This window comes from Nicotiana sylvestris, chromosome 4, assembly GCF_000393655.2.
Source record: "Nicotiana sylvestris chromosome 4, ASM39365v2, whole genome shotgun sequence".
NCBI lineage: Eukaryota > Viridiplantae > Streptophyta > Magnoliopsida > Solanales > Solanaceae > Nicotiana > Nicotiana sylvestris.
Genome location: NC_091060.1, coordinates 44,550,147 through 44,565,711, shown reverse-complemented (window position 1 = coordinate 44,565,711; position 15,565 = coordinate 44,550,147). Strand labels below are relative to the sequence as shown.

Below are 15,565 nucleotides of genomic sequence, written 5' to 3'. Positions count from 1 at the left end.
ATGATGCAGCAGGATGTTCTTTTTTCATTTCAGGTTGCTTGTTCTGGACGGACCCAACCCCTGTGTTGAGTCCCCTAAGTCAAATGCAACATGATGCAAATAAACGTTCCTACTAGGGATCCGACATGAGGTTAAGTTATTCTAGGTTTATCCTGGGTGTTTGTTCTAGACCTGGCTTACCCGAGCGGACAACTCGAGCCGAGGATGGGAACTGCGTACCGGTAACCAAAAGATCATCCGATTTTGCAACTCCTCCGAATCCTCATTCTATTTTGGGATAGGACACTAACAGAAAGAAGTCACGACCAGCGTGCACTCCTCAAGAGAGAGAAGTGAGGGATTTCGTAGCAATTTATATATACAGTTCAGATAATATCAAAGCGGTAAGAGCAACATTTTGCACATTTAGGCTAAAACATGTAATAAAATCAGATAATAAATGAAGCCAAATAATAACAACTATTCTAAGCTTGAATTCTTGAACCCTGAACCAGAGATTCTGGGTTACCTTCCCAGCAGATATTTAGTCCCCTAAGTCAAATGCAACATGATGCAAATAAACGTTCTTACTAGGGATCCGGCATGAAGTCAAGTTATTCTAGGTTCAACCTGGGTATATGTTCTAGACAGTGTACCTGAGCGGACAACTCAAGTTGAGGAAGGAGCTCATTTCCGGGAACCAAAAGGCCTGCCGGCTTAGAAACTTTTCGAGCCTCTTTTATTTCAGGGTATGACACTAACAGACTAGAGAGTCTCAACCAGTAAGCACATCCCCGGAGGTGAGAAAAGAAGTTTTCGACACAGTTTATATGTACATTTCAAATAATATCAAAGCGGTAAAAAACATCATTTTGCACATTTAAGCTCAATCACATGATAAAGCCAAATACAACAATTATTCTAAGCTCGAATTTCTAACCCTGAACCAGTGGTTCTGGGTTCGTTCCCCAGCAGAGTCGCCAGAGCTGTCACACCTCCTTTTTTGCCCGCGCCGCCCGCGAAGGGGCGCAAAAGAGACTTTTTCCAATTTAAGGACAATCGAAATGGAAATTATTTATTTATTTCAGAGTCGTCACTTGGGAGATTTATGGTGTCCCAAGTCACCGGTTGAATCCCGAATCGAGGAAAATATTGACTCTGTTAACAGTCTGCGCACCAGAAATCTGGATAAGGAATTCTGTTAACCCGGGAGAAGGTGTTAGGCATTCTCGAGTTCCATGGTTCTAGGACGGTCGCTCAACTGTCATATTCGGCTTGATTATCTGATATAATACATGTTGAAAATATGTGCGAATTTTAACTTTTAACCGCTTTTATCATTATTATTGTTTTTATCAGGAATTGCAACATCGTGAAAATATATCTCGAACCACGTCACATCAATGTACCCGTGGTTATCGACATATTTTGGCTCTGTTGAGATTTGGATTTGGGTCACATAAATGTGCACCCGAGTTTAAGAAAATAAATTGTTAAAGGCGCGCCTAAAGCGACTAGCGTATCATTATTTTGGGTAAGGCCGTGAAATTTGCTAAACGACCGATCCCGAAGTCTATACAATTATTAACCATTTATTGAGGGCCCCGCAACTTGTGCATTTTATTGGGTGAGGCTCATCTCATTTATTTTAAAAGGATAATCCTAAAGTGCCTACATTTTTTCTATTAAATTTGTCTCTAAAAAATGAAAGAGAAAAGGTCCTAATTTATTTACATGCTTACGAGTTGTTATAGTCGGGTTCCGAACGCAATTTGTTAAACAGAATGTAAACACAATATGGACAGCCCGTTGGCCAACGTGGACCCAGGCCCAACGTGTATGGCACAAAACTGGACCTGGGCCATCTCATTCACATGTTACTACCTAGCTACATTATACTAGGCATGCTCACAGTTTGTCAAATTTAAAAAAAAGACTTGGCAATCTAATTTTAATCCTAGATCATTTACATGCTGAAATTAACCAATAGTATCTAGCTAAACAATATTCCTACAAGTTCCGAAATGGTCTATTCGTTTAATGAGCTAACTGTTGAATGTTTAAGAATAGTCTAAATCAGCTAACATGCTTTTTGAGACATGATAATCATCCAATAATAACGAACTAACTGGACAGAGTTACTACACCATTTTTTTAGCAATACATAAACAGTTCGTCCACTAAGCTACTGTCAGATGTTCCATTATATATATTAAACAACTACATGATTCTAATTAGAGGAAGCTAAATAATGTATATATACAAATAAAATTCAGAATATTACTAAGATAAATTCAGAACTTCAACTATTCATTTCATATTCATGCTTCATGTTTCAGTTTACAGTAACCAGGGTGTCAGTTATGTACCTGATATTGGAAGCAAAAGAAAAGGAAGATCAGCAGGAATGCAGTAGCATACAACAACAGCAACACCCAGCAACAAATTTAAAAACCGAGCAGAAAGCCAGCAACAACTAGTGAAGTAGTAGCAAATAACCGACCAAACTCAAGAAAACAAATCAAATGAAAATCCAGAAACACCCACAACAATTAACGTGCAGAAATAAAGTGAATCTTTTTTAGATTGAAAGACCAGTTAATGTTTAACCCTTAATTTCTGACCCCTCTGTATATCCAGTGTATGCAGATTGTATATCCAGTGTATACTGCTCTCTCTTTCGAATCTCCTTCAAAAAATTTCCTCAATATTCAGCCAATCTCCTATCCCCTTTCAATATATTCGGAATTCTTTTCTTTAATATTCAGGAAAACCTTTTTTTTCTTTGTGTCCCGCCCCCAAGATTTTAAAAGTCCTCCTTTAATTCTGCCCAAACTCCCCTTATTTATGTCCAAACAGACCACTTTAAATAATTAAAAAAATAAATAAGAGGTTCCATCTTCTTGATCCTCGTAATCCCACTACTACATGTCTTTTCCTTATTCAATTCCCTTATTGCCCCACTACCGCATGCTTTGTCCCCCACTATATTAAACAATATATTAATTCCCCCCATTATGTCTTGTCCCCCACTACGTATTATTTTAATATTATTGACTACTTAGTGGACAGAGTACTCAGTAATTATTTTTAAAACTCATTTAAAATCCCGAAAATGCCCTTGAAAATACTTCAATTTACCATTCTACCCCTAAAAATACTGCAATTTACCATTCTACCCCCATCAGCTATAACCAATTCACCTAATCAATCTAAACAAAAATACAGCAGCTATAACCAATTTCTAATCAAATTTCATCAACAAATTTAGGCTAGAAACTCAATATTTTTGACTGAACAATATTTTTAACAACAAACATACTTTCAGATTCAATAACAGTAACAAATTGAACATAACAAACAAGTAGATTCAAATCACTAAACTCAATAATCAATTGAACTTTAAATTAAATCTAACAACATGATTAAACTAAACACTTCTATATCAAAACTAAACAAGAACATAAACCAAACTGAAGAAATAATCAAGAAATGATAACAACGAACAAGAAGAGAATCAATCATATACTGATTTCAAATCCGAGAATATAAAACAAAATACGGATAGAAATGAAACTTAAACCAACTGACCGGAAATGACTAACGACGAACTCGAACGGAAATGGCAAACTCGAACCAAGACTATCAACGACCTAACGGATCTCGACTTTAACGACAACCCACCTTCTCTTTTAACCTCGACGAACTCAGAACGACAAACGACGACCTCAACGGATTGAACCTGAAGAAACGACGAGACAACAAGTTGTTTGGACGTGAGGCAGTGTGTATTTGAGCAGCAGCAGCTATGGCGGGCTGGCTGGAGCTGCGACTGGACGAAGCAAAACCCGATGGGGTTCGTTTGGACGTGAGGCTGTTTAGAAGATAGTCGTTTGGGACCTATGGGGACGAAGAAGAAGAAGCAGCAGCGGTGGTCGACAGGTTTTTCCGGCGACTTGAGGGGTGTTGTTCGTTGATGAAGATGGTGCTTGGGCAGCAGCTGGTCATGAGGCTGCAGCAACACTGCTGCACATCAATGGCGGACGTGAGGAGGAGGCTCACGGACAGTGGTGAACGGAGCAGCTGCCATGACGAAGAGGATGAAGACGGGGTAGCCATGGGACGTGAGGGGGAGCAGAAGCAGCCATGGGAGCTTGGGACGAGGGGAAGGGGGGGGTGGTTTTGGAGAAGAAGAAGAAGAAGAGGGGGGGGGGTAGCTATAAGTTTTCTTTTTTTTAGGGTTTTTTCAAAACAAAGTTTATTTGGTTTGGTCCATGGTTGATTTAAATTAGAAGGTGGCCCAATCCGATTTTCTTCCTCTTTTATTGCTTCTTTTCTTTTACTTTCTAAAACTAAAATTCTAAATTAAGTTACAAACTAAATTAACTTATTAAAAATACTAATTAATTCCTAGCAACAATTATCATATAAAATGAAATGACAATTAAAATACAATCACACAATTTGGACATTAAAGGCTAAAAATGCAAAAGATGCCTATTTTTGTAATTTTCATTCTTGTAAAACAAACTTAATTACTCATAATTGCAAACTTAAATCCTAAATGCAAATGCGACATATTTTTGTATTTTTTATTAATTTAGCAAATAAACATGCACAGACAAATTCAAACAATATAAGAAAAATAACACAAAATTCACAACAATTGCAAACAAATAAAAAATTGTTTTATTTTTGGAATTTTTGGGAATAATTCTCATATAGGGCAAAAATCACGTTCTTACAATAAACGTCTGATTTAAAGTTGCGGCATGACGCAGAATCTCACTTACTCATCAGCGAGTACAACCTTTGTCTTCTCACGATCAATTACTCCTCCCCATTAATGCTGTACTCTGTGTCCATTCACCAAAAATTGTATTTCACCATTCAAAGCTCGCAGCTCAATTGCACCATAAGGAGTGAATCTCACTACCTCAAACGAGCCTGAACATCTCGATTTTAACCTCCAAGGCAATAGATTTAATCTAGAATTGAACAATAATACATGTTGGCCTGGCTCGAAGTGATGTGGTTTGATATGCTTGTCATGCCATCTTTTTGTCTTTTCTTTGTAAAACTTAGCATTTTCATAAGAGTGTAGCCTGAACTCATCCAACTCATTCAACTGCAAGACTGTCTTCTCGCCGGCGGCTTTAAGGTCCATATTTAACTTCTTATTAGCCCAATATGCTTTGTGTTCAAGTTCAACAGGCAAGTGACAAGCCTTCCCATAAACTAGCCTATACAGTGACGCCCCAATTGGCGTTTTGTATGCATTTCTATATGCCCACAAGGCATCATCTGACTTTACAGACCAATCTTTTATATTCACACTCACAGACTTCTCTAATATTTGCTTTATTTCTCTATTAGACACCTCATCTTGTCCATTTGTTTGAGGATAATATGCCGTCGCAACTCTATGACGGACTTCATACTTAGCTAGAAGGTTATTCAACAACTGATTGCAAAAGTGTGTCCCTTCAACACTAATTAAAGTAGAGGAGTCCCAAACCTCGAGAATATGTTCCTTTTGACAAACGCAGCTACCACCATGGCATCATTCGTTGGCAATGCGATCGCTTCTACCCATTTTGACACGTAGTCAACTGCTAGCAAAATGTATTTATTTCCTCTGGACAATGGGAATGGTCCTATAAAATCTATCCCCCACACATCAAAAATCTCGACCTCCAGGATCTTATTCAAAGGCATCTCATGCCTCTTTATGATTGTTCCTATCCTTTGACACTGGTCACTCTTCTTAACAAATTCATAGACGTCCTTGACTATTGTTGGCCAAAATAACTGGATTGTAATACCTTTGCAGTTGTTCTAATGCCCCCGTGATGGCCCCCATAGGGTGATGCATGACAATCATACAACACTAGTTCGACCTCTTTTTCAGGTATGCATCTTCTCATCATTTGGTCAGCACACTGCTTGTACAAATATGGCTCATCCCAATAGTAGAAGTTTACATCATGTAGAAACCACTTTCTAGCTTCAGATTCAATTTCAAACGAAAGTACACCGCTCACTAAATAATTCACATAGTCCGCGTAACATGGGAGAGGGTCTTGGGTGATAGCAAAAAGTTGCTCATCATGAAATATTTCATTAATTTGGCCACCCTCATCCACGTGGTCGTGATTTTCCAGCCTTGATAGACGGTCAGCTACTTGGCTCAATGTGCCCTTTCGATCTCGTATTTCTACATCAAATACCTGCAACAACAAAACCCAACGTATCAATCTAGCCTTAGATTCCTTCTTTATAAATAGATACCTGATTCTTTGTAAATCTACCCTTCTTTTTCCCACCATGTATGCCCGAAATTTCTGAAAGGCCTACACAACGGCTAACAACTCTTTTTTAGTGGTTGTGTAATTCAGCCATGCATTATCAAGAGTCTTACTAGCATAGTAGATGGAATAAAATACCTTGTCTTTCCTCTGGACTAGCACTGCCCCAATAGCATGGTCACTTGCATCACACATAAGTTCAAATGGTAAGGACCAATTTGGTGCCACAATAATTGGAGTAGCCACCAACTTCTTTTTGAGTTCTTCAAATTCCTTGAGGTAGGCTTTATCAAAATTGAAAGTTACATCCTTTTCAAGCAACCTGCACAAGGGAGTAGAAATTTTTGAAAAATCCTTAATAAAGCGTCGATAGAATCCTGCATGTCCCAAGAAACTCCGGACACCCTTAACAGAAATAGGTGGAGGTAATTTTTCAACCGCTCCACCTTCGCCTTATCAACTTCAATGCCACTCCTAGAAACTCTGTAACCCAACACGATGCCTTCTCACGATCAATTACTCCTCCCCATTAATGCTTTACTCTGTGTCCATTCACCAAAAAATGTATTTCACCATTCAAAGCTCGCAGCTTAATTGCACCATAAGAAGTGACTCTCACTACCTCAAACGGGCCTGAACATCTCGATTTTAACCTCGAAGGAAATAGATTTAATCTAGAATTGAACAATAATACATGTTGGCCTGACTCGAAGTGATGTGGTTTGATATGCTTGTCATGCCATCTTTTTGTCTTTTCTTTGTAAAACTTAGCATTTTCATAAGAGTGTAGCCTGAACTCATCCAACTCATTCAACTGCAAGAGTGTCTTCTCGCCCGCAGCTTTAAGGTCCATATTTAACTTCTTATTAGCCTAATATGCTTTGTGTTCAAGTTCAACAGGCAAGTGACAAGCCTTCCCATAAACTAGCCTATACAGTGATGCCCCAATTGGCATTTTGTATGCATTTCTATATGCCCACAAGGCATCATCTGACTTTACAGCCCAATCTTTTATATTCACACTCACAGTCTTCTCTAATATTTGCTTTATTTCTCTATTAGACACCTCATCTTGTCCATTTGTTTGAGGATGATATGCCGTCGCAACTCTATGGCGGACTTCATACTTAGCTAGAAGGTTATTCAACAACTGATTGCAAAAGTGTGTCCCTTCAACACTAATTAAAGTAGCGGAGTCCCAAACCTCGAGAATATGTTCCTTTTCACAAACGCATCTACCACCATGGCATCATTCGTTGGCAATGCGATCGCTTCTACCCATTTTGACACGTAGTCAACTGCTAGCAAAATGTATTTGTTTCCTCTGGAAAATGGGAATGGTCCTATAAAATCTATCCCCCACACATCAAAAATCTCGACCTCCAAGATCTTATTCAAAGGCATCTCATGCCTCTTTATGATTGTTCCTATCCTTTGACACTGGTCACTCTTCTTAACAAATGCATAGACGTCCTTGACTATTGTTGGCCAAATTAACCGGATTGTAATACCTTTGCAGTTGTTCTAATGCCCCCGTGATGGCCCCCATAGGGTGATGCATGACAATCATACAACACTAGTTCGACCTCTTTTTCAGGTATGCATCTTCTCATCATTTGGTCAGCACACTGCTTGTACAAATATGGCTCATCCCAATAGTAGAAGTTTACATCATGTAGAAACCACTTTCTAGCTTCAGATTCAATTTCAAACGAAAGTTCACCGCTCACTAAATAATTCAAATAGTCCGCGTAACATGGGAGAGGGTTTTGGGTGATAGCAAAAAGTTGCTCATCATGAAATATTTCTTTAATTTGGCCACCCTCATCCACGTGGTCGTGATTTTCCAGCCTTGATAGACGGTCAGCTACTTGGATCAATGTGCCCTTTCGATCTCGTATTTCCACATCAAATTCCTGCAACAACAAAACCCAGCGCATCAATCTAGCCTTAGATTCCTTCTTTATAAATAGATACCTGATTCTTTGTAAATCTACCTTTCTTTTTCCCACCATGTATGCCCGAAATTTCTGAAAGTCCTACACAACGGCTAACAACTCTTTTTTAGTGGTTGTGTAATTCAGCCATACATTATCAAGAGTCTTACTAGCATAGTAGATGGAATAAAACACCTTGTCTTTCCTCTGGACTAGCACTGCCCCAATAGCATGGTCTCTTGCATCACACATAAGTTCAAATGGTAAGGACCAATCTGGTGCCACAATAATGGGAGTAGCCACCAACTTCTTTTTGAGTTCTTCAAATTCCTTGAGGTAGGCTTTATCAAAATTGAAAGTTACATCCTTTTCAAGCAATCTGCACAAGGGAGTAGAAATTTTTAAAAAATCCTTAATAAAGCGTCGATAGAATCATGCATGTCCCAAGAAACTCCGGACACCCTTCACAGAAATAGGTGGAGGTAATTTTTCAACCGCTCCACGTTCGCCTTATCAACTTCAATGCCACTCCTAGAAACTCTGTAACCCAACACGATGCCTTCTCACGATCAATTACTCCTCCCCATTAATGCTTTACTCTGTGTCCATTCACCAAAAAATGTATTTCACCATTCAAAGCTCACAGCTCAATTGCACCATTAGGAGTGACTCTCACTACCTCAAACGGGCCTGAACATCTCGATTTTAACCTCGAAGGAAATAGATTTAATCTAGAATTGAACAATAATACATGTTGGCCTGGCTCGAAGTGATGTGGTTTGATATGCTTGTCATGCCATCTTTTTGTCTTTTCTTTGTAAAACTTAGCATTTTCATAAGAGTGTAGCCTGAACTCATCCAACTCATTCAACTGCAAGAGTGCCTTCTCGCCCGCGGCTTTAAGGTCCATATTAAACTTCTTATTAGCCCAATATGCTTTGTGTTCAAGTTCAACAGGCAAGTGACAAGCCTTCCCATAAACTAGCCTATACAGTGACGCTCCAATTGGCATTTTGTATGCATTTCTATATGCCCACAAGGCATCATCTGACTTTACAGCCCAATCTTTTATATTCACACTCACAGTCTTCTCTAATATTTGCTTTATTTCTCTATTAGACACCTAATCTTGTCCATTTGTTTGAGGATGATATGCCGTCGCAACTCTATGGCGGACTTCATACTTAGCTAGAAGGTTATTCAACAACTGATTGCAAAAGTGTGTCCCTTCAACATTAATTAAAGTAGCGGAGTCCCAAACCTCGAGAATATGTTCCTTTTCACAAACGCAGCTACCACCATGGCATCATTCGTTGGCAATGCGATCGCTTCTACCCATTTGACACGTAGTCAACTGCTAGCAAAATGTATTTGTTTCCTCTGGACAATGGGAATGGTCCTATAAAATCTATCCCCCACACATCAAAAATCTCGACCTCCAGGATCTTATTCAAAGGCATCTCATGCCTCTTTATGATTGTTCCTATCCTTTGACACTGGTCACTCTTCTTAACAAATGCATAGACGTCCTTGACTATTGTTGGCCAAAATAACCGGATTGTAATACCTTTGCAGTTGTTCTAATGCCCCCGTGATGGCCCCCATAGGGTGATGCATGACAATCATACAACACTAGTTCGACCTCTTTTTCAGGTATGCATCTTCTCATCATTTGGTCAGCACACTGCTTGTACAAATATGGCTCATCCCAATAGTAGAAGTTTACATCATGTAGAAACCACTTTCAAGCTTCAGATTCAATTTCAAACGAAAGTACACCGCTCAGTAAATAATTCAAATAGTCCGCGTAACATGGGAGAGGGTCTTGGGTGATAGCAAAAAGTTGCTCATCATGAAATATTTCTTTAATTTGGCCACCCTCATCCACGTGGTCGTGATTTTCCAGCCTTGATAGACGGTCAGCTACTTGGCTCAATGTACCCTTTCGATCTCGTATTTCCACATCAAATTCCTGCAACAACAAAACCCAGCGCATCAATCTAGCCTTAGATTCCTTCTTTATAAATAGATACCTGATTCTTTGTAAATCTACCCTTCTTTTTCCCACCATGTATGCCCGAAATTTCTGAAAGGCCTACACAACGGCTAACAACTCTTTTTTAGTGGTTGTGTAATTCAGCCATGCATAATCAAGAGTCTTACTAGCATAGTAGATGGAATAAAACACCTTGTCTTTCCTCTGGACTAGCACTGCCCCAATAGCATGGTCACTTGCATCACACATAAGTTCAAATGGTAAGGACCAATCTGGTGCCACAATAATGGGAGTAGCCACCAACTTCTTTTTGAGTTCTTCAAATTCCTTGAGGTAGGCTTTATCAAAATTGAAAGTTACATCCTTTTCAAGCAATCTGCACAAGGGAGTAGAAATTTTTGAAAAATCCTTAATAAAGCGTCGATAGAATCATGCATGTCCCAAGAAACTCCGGACACCCTTCACAGAAATAGGTGGAGGTAATTTTTCAACCGCTCCACCTTCGCCTTATCAACTTCAATGCCACTCCTAGAAACTCTGTAACCCCACACGATGCCTTCTCACGATCAATTACTCCTCCCCATTAATGCTTTACTCTGTGTCCATTCACCAAAAATTGTATTTCACCATTCAAAGCTCGCAGCTCAATTGCACCATAAGGAGTGCTCTCACTACCTCAAACGAGCCTGAACATCTCGATTTTAACCTCGAAGGAAATAGATTTAATCTAGAATTGAACAATAATACATGTTGGCCTGGCTCGAAGTGATGTGGTTTGATATGCTTGTCATGCCATCTTTTTGTTCTTTGTAAAACTTAGCATTTTCATAAGAGTGTAGCCTGAACTCATCCAACTCATTCAACTGCAAGAGTGCCTTCTCGCCCGCGGCTTTAAGGTCCATATTTAACTTCTTATTAGCCCAATATGCTTTGTGTTCAAGTTCAACAGGCAAGTGACAAGCCTTCCCATAAACTAGCCTATACAGTGACGCCCCAATTGGCGTTTTGTATGCATTTCTATATGCCCACAAGGCATCATCTGACTTTACAGCCCAATCTTTTATATTCACACTCATAGTCTTCTCTAATATTTGCTTTATTTCTCTATTAGACACCTCATCTTGTCCATTTGTTTGAGGATGATATGCCGTCACAACTCTATGGCGGACTTCATACTTAGCCAGAAGGTTATTCAACAACTGATTGCAAAAGTGTGTTCCTTCAACACTAATTAAAGTAGCGGAGTCCCAAACCTCGAGAATATGTTCCTTTTCACAAACGCAGCTACCACCATGGCATCATTCGTTGGCAATGCGATCGCTTCTACCCATTTGACACGTAGTCAACTGCTAGCAAAATGTATTTGTTTCCTCTGGACAATGGGAATGGTCCTATAAAATCTATCCCCCACAAATCAAAAATCTCGACCTCCAGGATCTTATTCAAAGGCATCTCATGCCTCTTTATGATTGTTCCTATCCTTTGACACTGGTCACTCTTCTTAACAAATGCATAGACATCCTTGACTATTGTTGGCCAAAATAACCGGATTATAATACCTTTGCAGTTGTTCTAATGCCCCCGTGATGGCCCCCATAGGGTGATGCATGACAATCATACAACACTAGTTCGACCTCTTTTTCAGGTATGCATCTTCTCATCATTTGGTCAGCACACTGCTTGTACAAATATGGCTCATCCCAATAGTAGAAGTTTACATCATGTAGAAACCACTTTCTAGCTTCAGATTCAATTTCAAACGAAAGTACACCGCTCAGTAAATAATTCAAATAGTCCGCGTAACATGGGAGAGGGTCTTGGGTGATAGCAAAAAGTTGCTCATCATGAAATATTTCTTTAATTTGGCCACCCTCATCCACGTGGTCGTGATTTTCCAGCCTTGATAGACGGTCAGCTACTTGGCTCTATGTGCCCTTTCGATCTCGTATTTCCACATCAAATTCCTGCAACAACAAAACACAGCGCATCAATCTAGTCTTAGATTCCTTCTTTATAAATAGATACCTGATTCTTTGTAAATCTACCCTTCTTTGAAACTCGGACCTCTTCCCCCCGTCAAAAAGGAGAGGGAAAAAGGGGGTGCGACAACTGTGGCACCTACTGAGGAATGTATCTCAAGAATTCAAAGCAAGCTACCTTAGAAATTGAAGGATTCAGGTAGTTTCACTATCTAAATCCCGATTGGTAAGCATGCAGTCGGGAGAGCTTTACATGGAGGTGTTAGGCACCCCTCTTGGTCCACAACTATGGGTCCCGGACGAATTTATATTTACAAATTAGTCCATATAAATAGTTGAATCAAATAAGTTGCAAGTAAAGCACATTGGGTAATTCAAAGGTTGGCACAAGTTGTATAACAAAAAAAATAAAAGATGATTTGGGTAAAGGGGATCCTAGGTTGGTTATCCTATAGGATCACCCCACGCAATGTCCGGTAAACACACCTCAATGAGGAGCTACACGTGACATTAACGTGTAGTCATCATATCCCATGTCTACCCTTATCATCCCCTTATTGGTCATGCAAAGCGAGTGTTTGGTCACTGATTTCTATTGCGTGCTCCTTCACGTTCCTTCTTAATGGTCCCGAAGAGGGTTAGGACCTTTACCTATAGATAGTTCTAGACATACCCCTAAGGTTCAGAAAGGAAAAAACTCTAAGGCGACAGTCAAAATATTTAGGACTTTTGCACATAATGGGAGAAATTAAGAGGCTCAAAGTTTCCTCCTCAAGTAAACATACAAGCAGCACGACTCAAGCACAGTTAAGGTCTTATTGATCAATGTCCTAAAGCAGGATATCTAAGTGAATATGCAAAAACAGACAAACCCTTTTATACCAAAAAGTTATAATCTAGTAGTTGCCTAGGGCCTCTTTTTAAAAAACCTTTTAGGATCAGAGACGTTAAACGACAAAGACAACTTCAGGGAATTGCAGTTTTTAAAAATGCCCTAAGGCTTGCCTATATGCAGAATACTAGGTCTATATTAATGCAGAAGCAAACATGTTTTCGAAATAGACTCCTTTAATACCTATAGGCATGATATCTAATGAGATTAAAGCAATTTTGAAAGAACATGTTTCAGGAAATGTTTAACACTTACTAAGACCAGTTTTAAAAATGAACTTGGCATAATGAAATTGATTTATTGGGCCGAACTAAATTTCCAGACAATAGTACGAGTAGAATCCCTATAGGCATGATATCTAGGTGGATTACTAATTTTAGTCGATTTGCAGCAACATACAAGAATACCGGTTAAAACTGTATCGGAGTTGAATCCTATAGGTATGGCATCTATATTTGAACTTATTTAAGAAATGATTGTTTGGAACCTACAAATATGGTTTCTAACATGACAAAATGCAGAACCTTATGAACATGATTTCTACCTGATGCAAACGAAATTAAGAGTGAAATCCTATAGGCATTATTTCTATTAGGCAAAGCAATCAAATTCAAAAAAGCAAACCTATGAGCATGTTTTCTACTTATGCAAGCAGTCAGACTTCAAAAAGTAAGGTCCTAAGTGTAGGATCTGTTTACAAATTATTACAGGCCAATGAATGAATTACATAAGTAAAATAGAAAATTAAGAAGCTATTCTATAGGGAACCTGCAATTAGGCCCAACTGTCCCAAAGCCTCCAATGGTCTCATAAGCCTTATTTCCATAGAAAAATCAGAGTCTAGGTGTATCAAAGTTCCCTAGGGGTGTCAAGGGTCTCAAGGGCCCTGGGCAATGCTTACACCTAGCCTTAGCAACCAATAATTCAACCAGTGCATTGTGGAAAGGCCAGCCTCAGTATGCCAGAGTTCAGAGGGCTCTCAAGAGGATCCCAAGGAAGTACACATACTAGAGGGGGTAGAACTTATTGACTAAGAGTAAAGTGGAAGTGTTGTACACAAGTTGAAAAAGGTTTATTAAGGACTGGATCAAAAAGTCTATTTTTGAAAGCAATTAGTAAAGCAACAGAGATTGTTTGAAAAGAAGTTGGAGTAGTGAACAAAGCTCAAACACCTTAAGATAGGATCACACACAGCTAGTCTACAGAATCCAAATGAATTCAGTAGTCATATAAGGGTCAAGAGTTTTGGGACACATAGACATTTGACTACAAACACATAACCCAGCAAGGGTCTTAGGACTGGTTTGGATATGCTCAAGAATAGTTGACACTGGCATAATCATAAACCAGTCAGGAAGAACACAAACACATAGAGGGGGATAAGGATTTGGGGATTCATAAGATAGTAAGTACACAATAAGTAAAAGAAAATTGACAAGGCATGCTTTGAAACACACATAAGAGAATACATTAATTTAAAGGGAAGGGGAGACATAATAACATGCTGATAATGTAATTTAACTACAAGTTTCACAACAGAACCACAAGTAGAAGTAGACTAGAAATAAGAGAAACGGAAACAATAAGAGAAGCATGTTTTTGTTGAGGCTTTAAATTAAAACTAGGACATACCAGTGAAGAGAGAAGTAAGCAGAATGAAAGAACGAGAGAGCACAAATGATTATCCTTGGCTTGCAGCCGGCTAACAGCAACAAATAGCACAAGAGAGAGGGGAGAGCAGAGATTTTTAGCAAGAGAGCTAGTTTTTGAAAACCAAGTGTTCGTGTCTATTAATGAAAGATTTAGGGTATTTATAGTTTTGAAAATAAGTAGAAAATAAGGTAATAAATAAAGGGTTAGCACAATTATGGAAGTAATCACAATTAGAATCCAATTAATACAAGTAATCCCCTTTAATCAAGGAATCACAGCTTAAACGGATACCAACATGGATAATCAAGGAAAGAAAATCAGCCGAGAAAGAATGCTTTTTACCATATAAGGGGTAGTAAAAGTATAGAGCATATGATTGAGTCTAAGTACAAAATATACCAATAAAGGAAAGGATTCAGTAAGAATGAAGTACCACGACAAATAAATAAATGAAATCAGTCAATTTAACCAGACGAGTAGAATTTTAGGGTTTATGAGAAAATCTTGCAATCAAACCATAAATTAAGGAAATCAGAATCAATCAAGAGGTAATCATGATTATGTACTTCAACATATAAATAGAGAAGAATGAACATGCGTAGCAAATATGCAAGGTCATCCATATCGATAGAAAGACGCAAGAGATGAACAAACAAAATGAACACAATCATACAGAAGTGACATAAGTAGGCTAAATACTCAGTAGAAAACCCATTCGAAGCATGGTAACCAACAGAAACTTAACAAAATCAAGTAGTCATGGCTAACACATAGAACCAAAGAAAAGAATGTCTAAACAATTAGGGATTTTTAACATAGGC

The 15,565-nt window shown here is 38.8% G+C and overlaps 2 protein-coding genes across 2 annotated transcripts; both read right to left on the bottom strand.

Annotated features, from left to right (window-relative positions):
• Positions 1-4,822: 4,822 nt before the first annotated feature.
• Positions 4,823-7,140, bottom strand: LOC138889489 (uncharacterized). The gene is made up of 4 exons (XM_070172801.1): positions 6,995-7,140; positions 6,426-6,609; positions 5,805-6,209; positions 4,823-5,443 (listed from the first exon to the last, which is right to left on the bottom strand). The coding sequence occupies exons 1-4, from the start codon at positions 7,138-7,140 to the stop codon at positions 4,823-4,825; spliced, it is 1,356 nt and encodes a 451-aa protein (XP_070028902.1).
• Positions 7,141-7,158: 18 nt separating this feature from the next.
• On the bottom strand, positions 7,159-9,236 carry LOC138889488 (uncharacterized). Its single transcript, XM_070172799.1, has 4 exons — positions 9,049-9,236; positions 8,378-8,603; positions 7,799-8,203; positions 7,159-7,437 (listed from the first exon to the last, which is right to left on the bottom strand). The coding sequence occupies exons 1-4, from the start codon at positions 9,234-9,236 to the stop codon at positions 7,159-7,161; spliced, it is 1,098 nt and encodes a 365-aa protein (XP_070028900.1).
• Positions 9,237-15,565: the final 6,329 nt, after the last annotated feature.

Excerpts from the sequence above, each read along its gene's own strand:
- LOC138889488 (XM_070172799.1), bottom strand. The coding sequence starts at position 9,236 with ATGCCAATTGGAGCGTCACTGTATAGGCTAGTTTATGGGAAGGCTTGT. Across the intron at positions 8,604-9,048 it reads CACTCTTATGAAAATGCTAA|ATTGCTTGAAAAGGATGTAA; the intron begins GTTTTACAAAGA and ends TCCCTTGTGCAG. Across the intron at positions 7,438-7,798 it reads GCATTAGAACAACTGCAAAG|TTGTTGAATAACCTTCTAGC; the intron begins GTATTACAATCC and ends TTTTGCAATCAG.
- LOC138889489 (XM_070172801.1), bottom strand. The coding sequence starts at position 7,140 with ATGGACCTTAAAGCTGCGGGCGAGAAGACACTCTTGCAGTTGAATGAG. Across the intron at positions 6,610-6,994 it reads ATCAAACCACATCACTTCGA|GTTGCTTGAAAAGGATGTAA; the intron begins GTCAGGCCAACA and ends TCCCTTGTGCAG. Across the intron at positions 6,210-6,425 it reads TAGTCCAGAGGAAAGACAAG|GTATTTGATGTAGAAATACG; the intron begins GTATTTTATTCC and ends TTGTTGTTGCAG.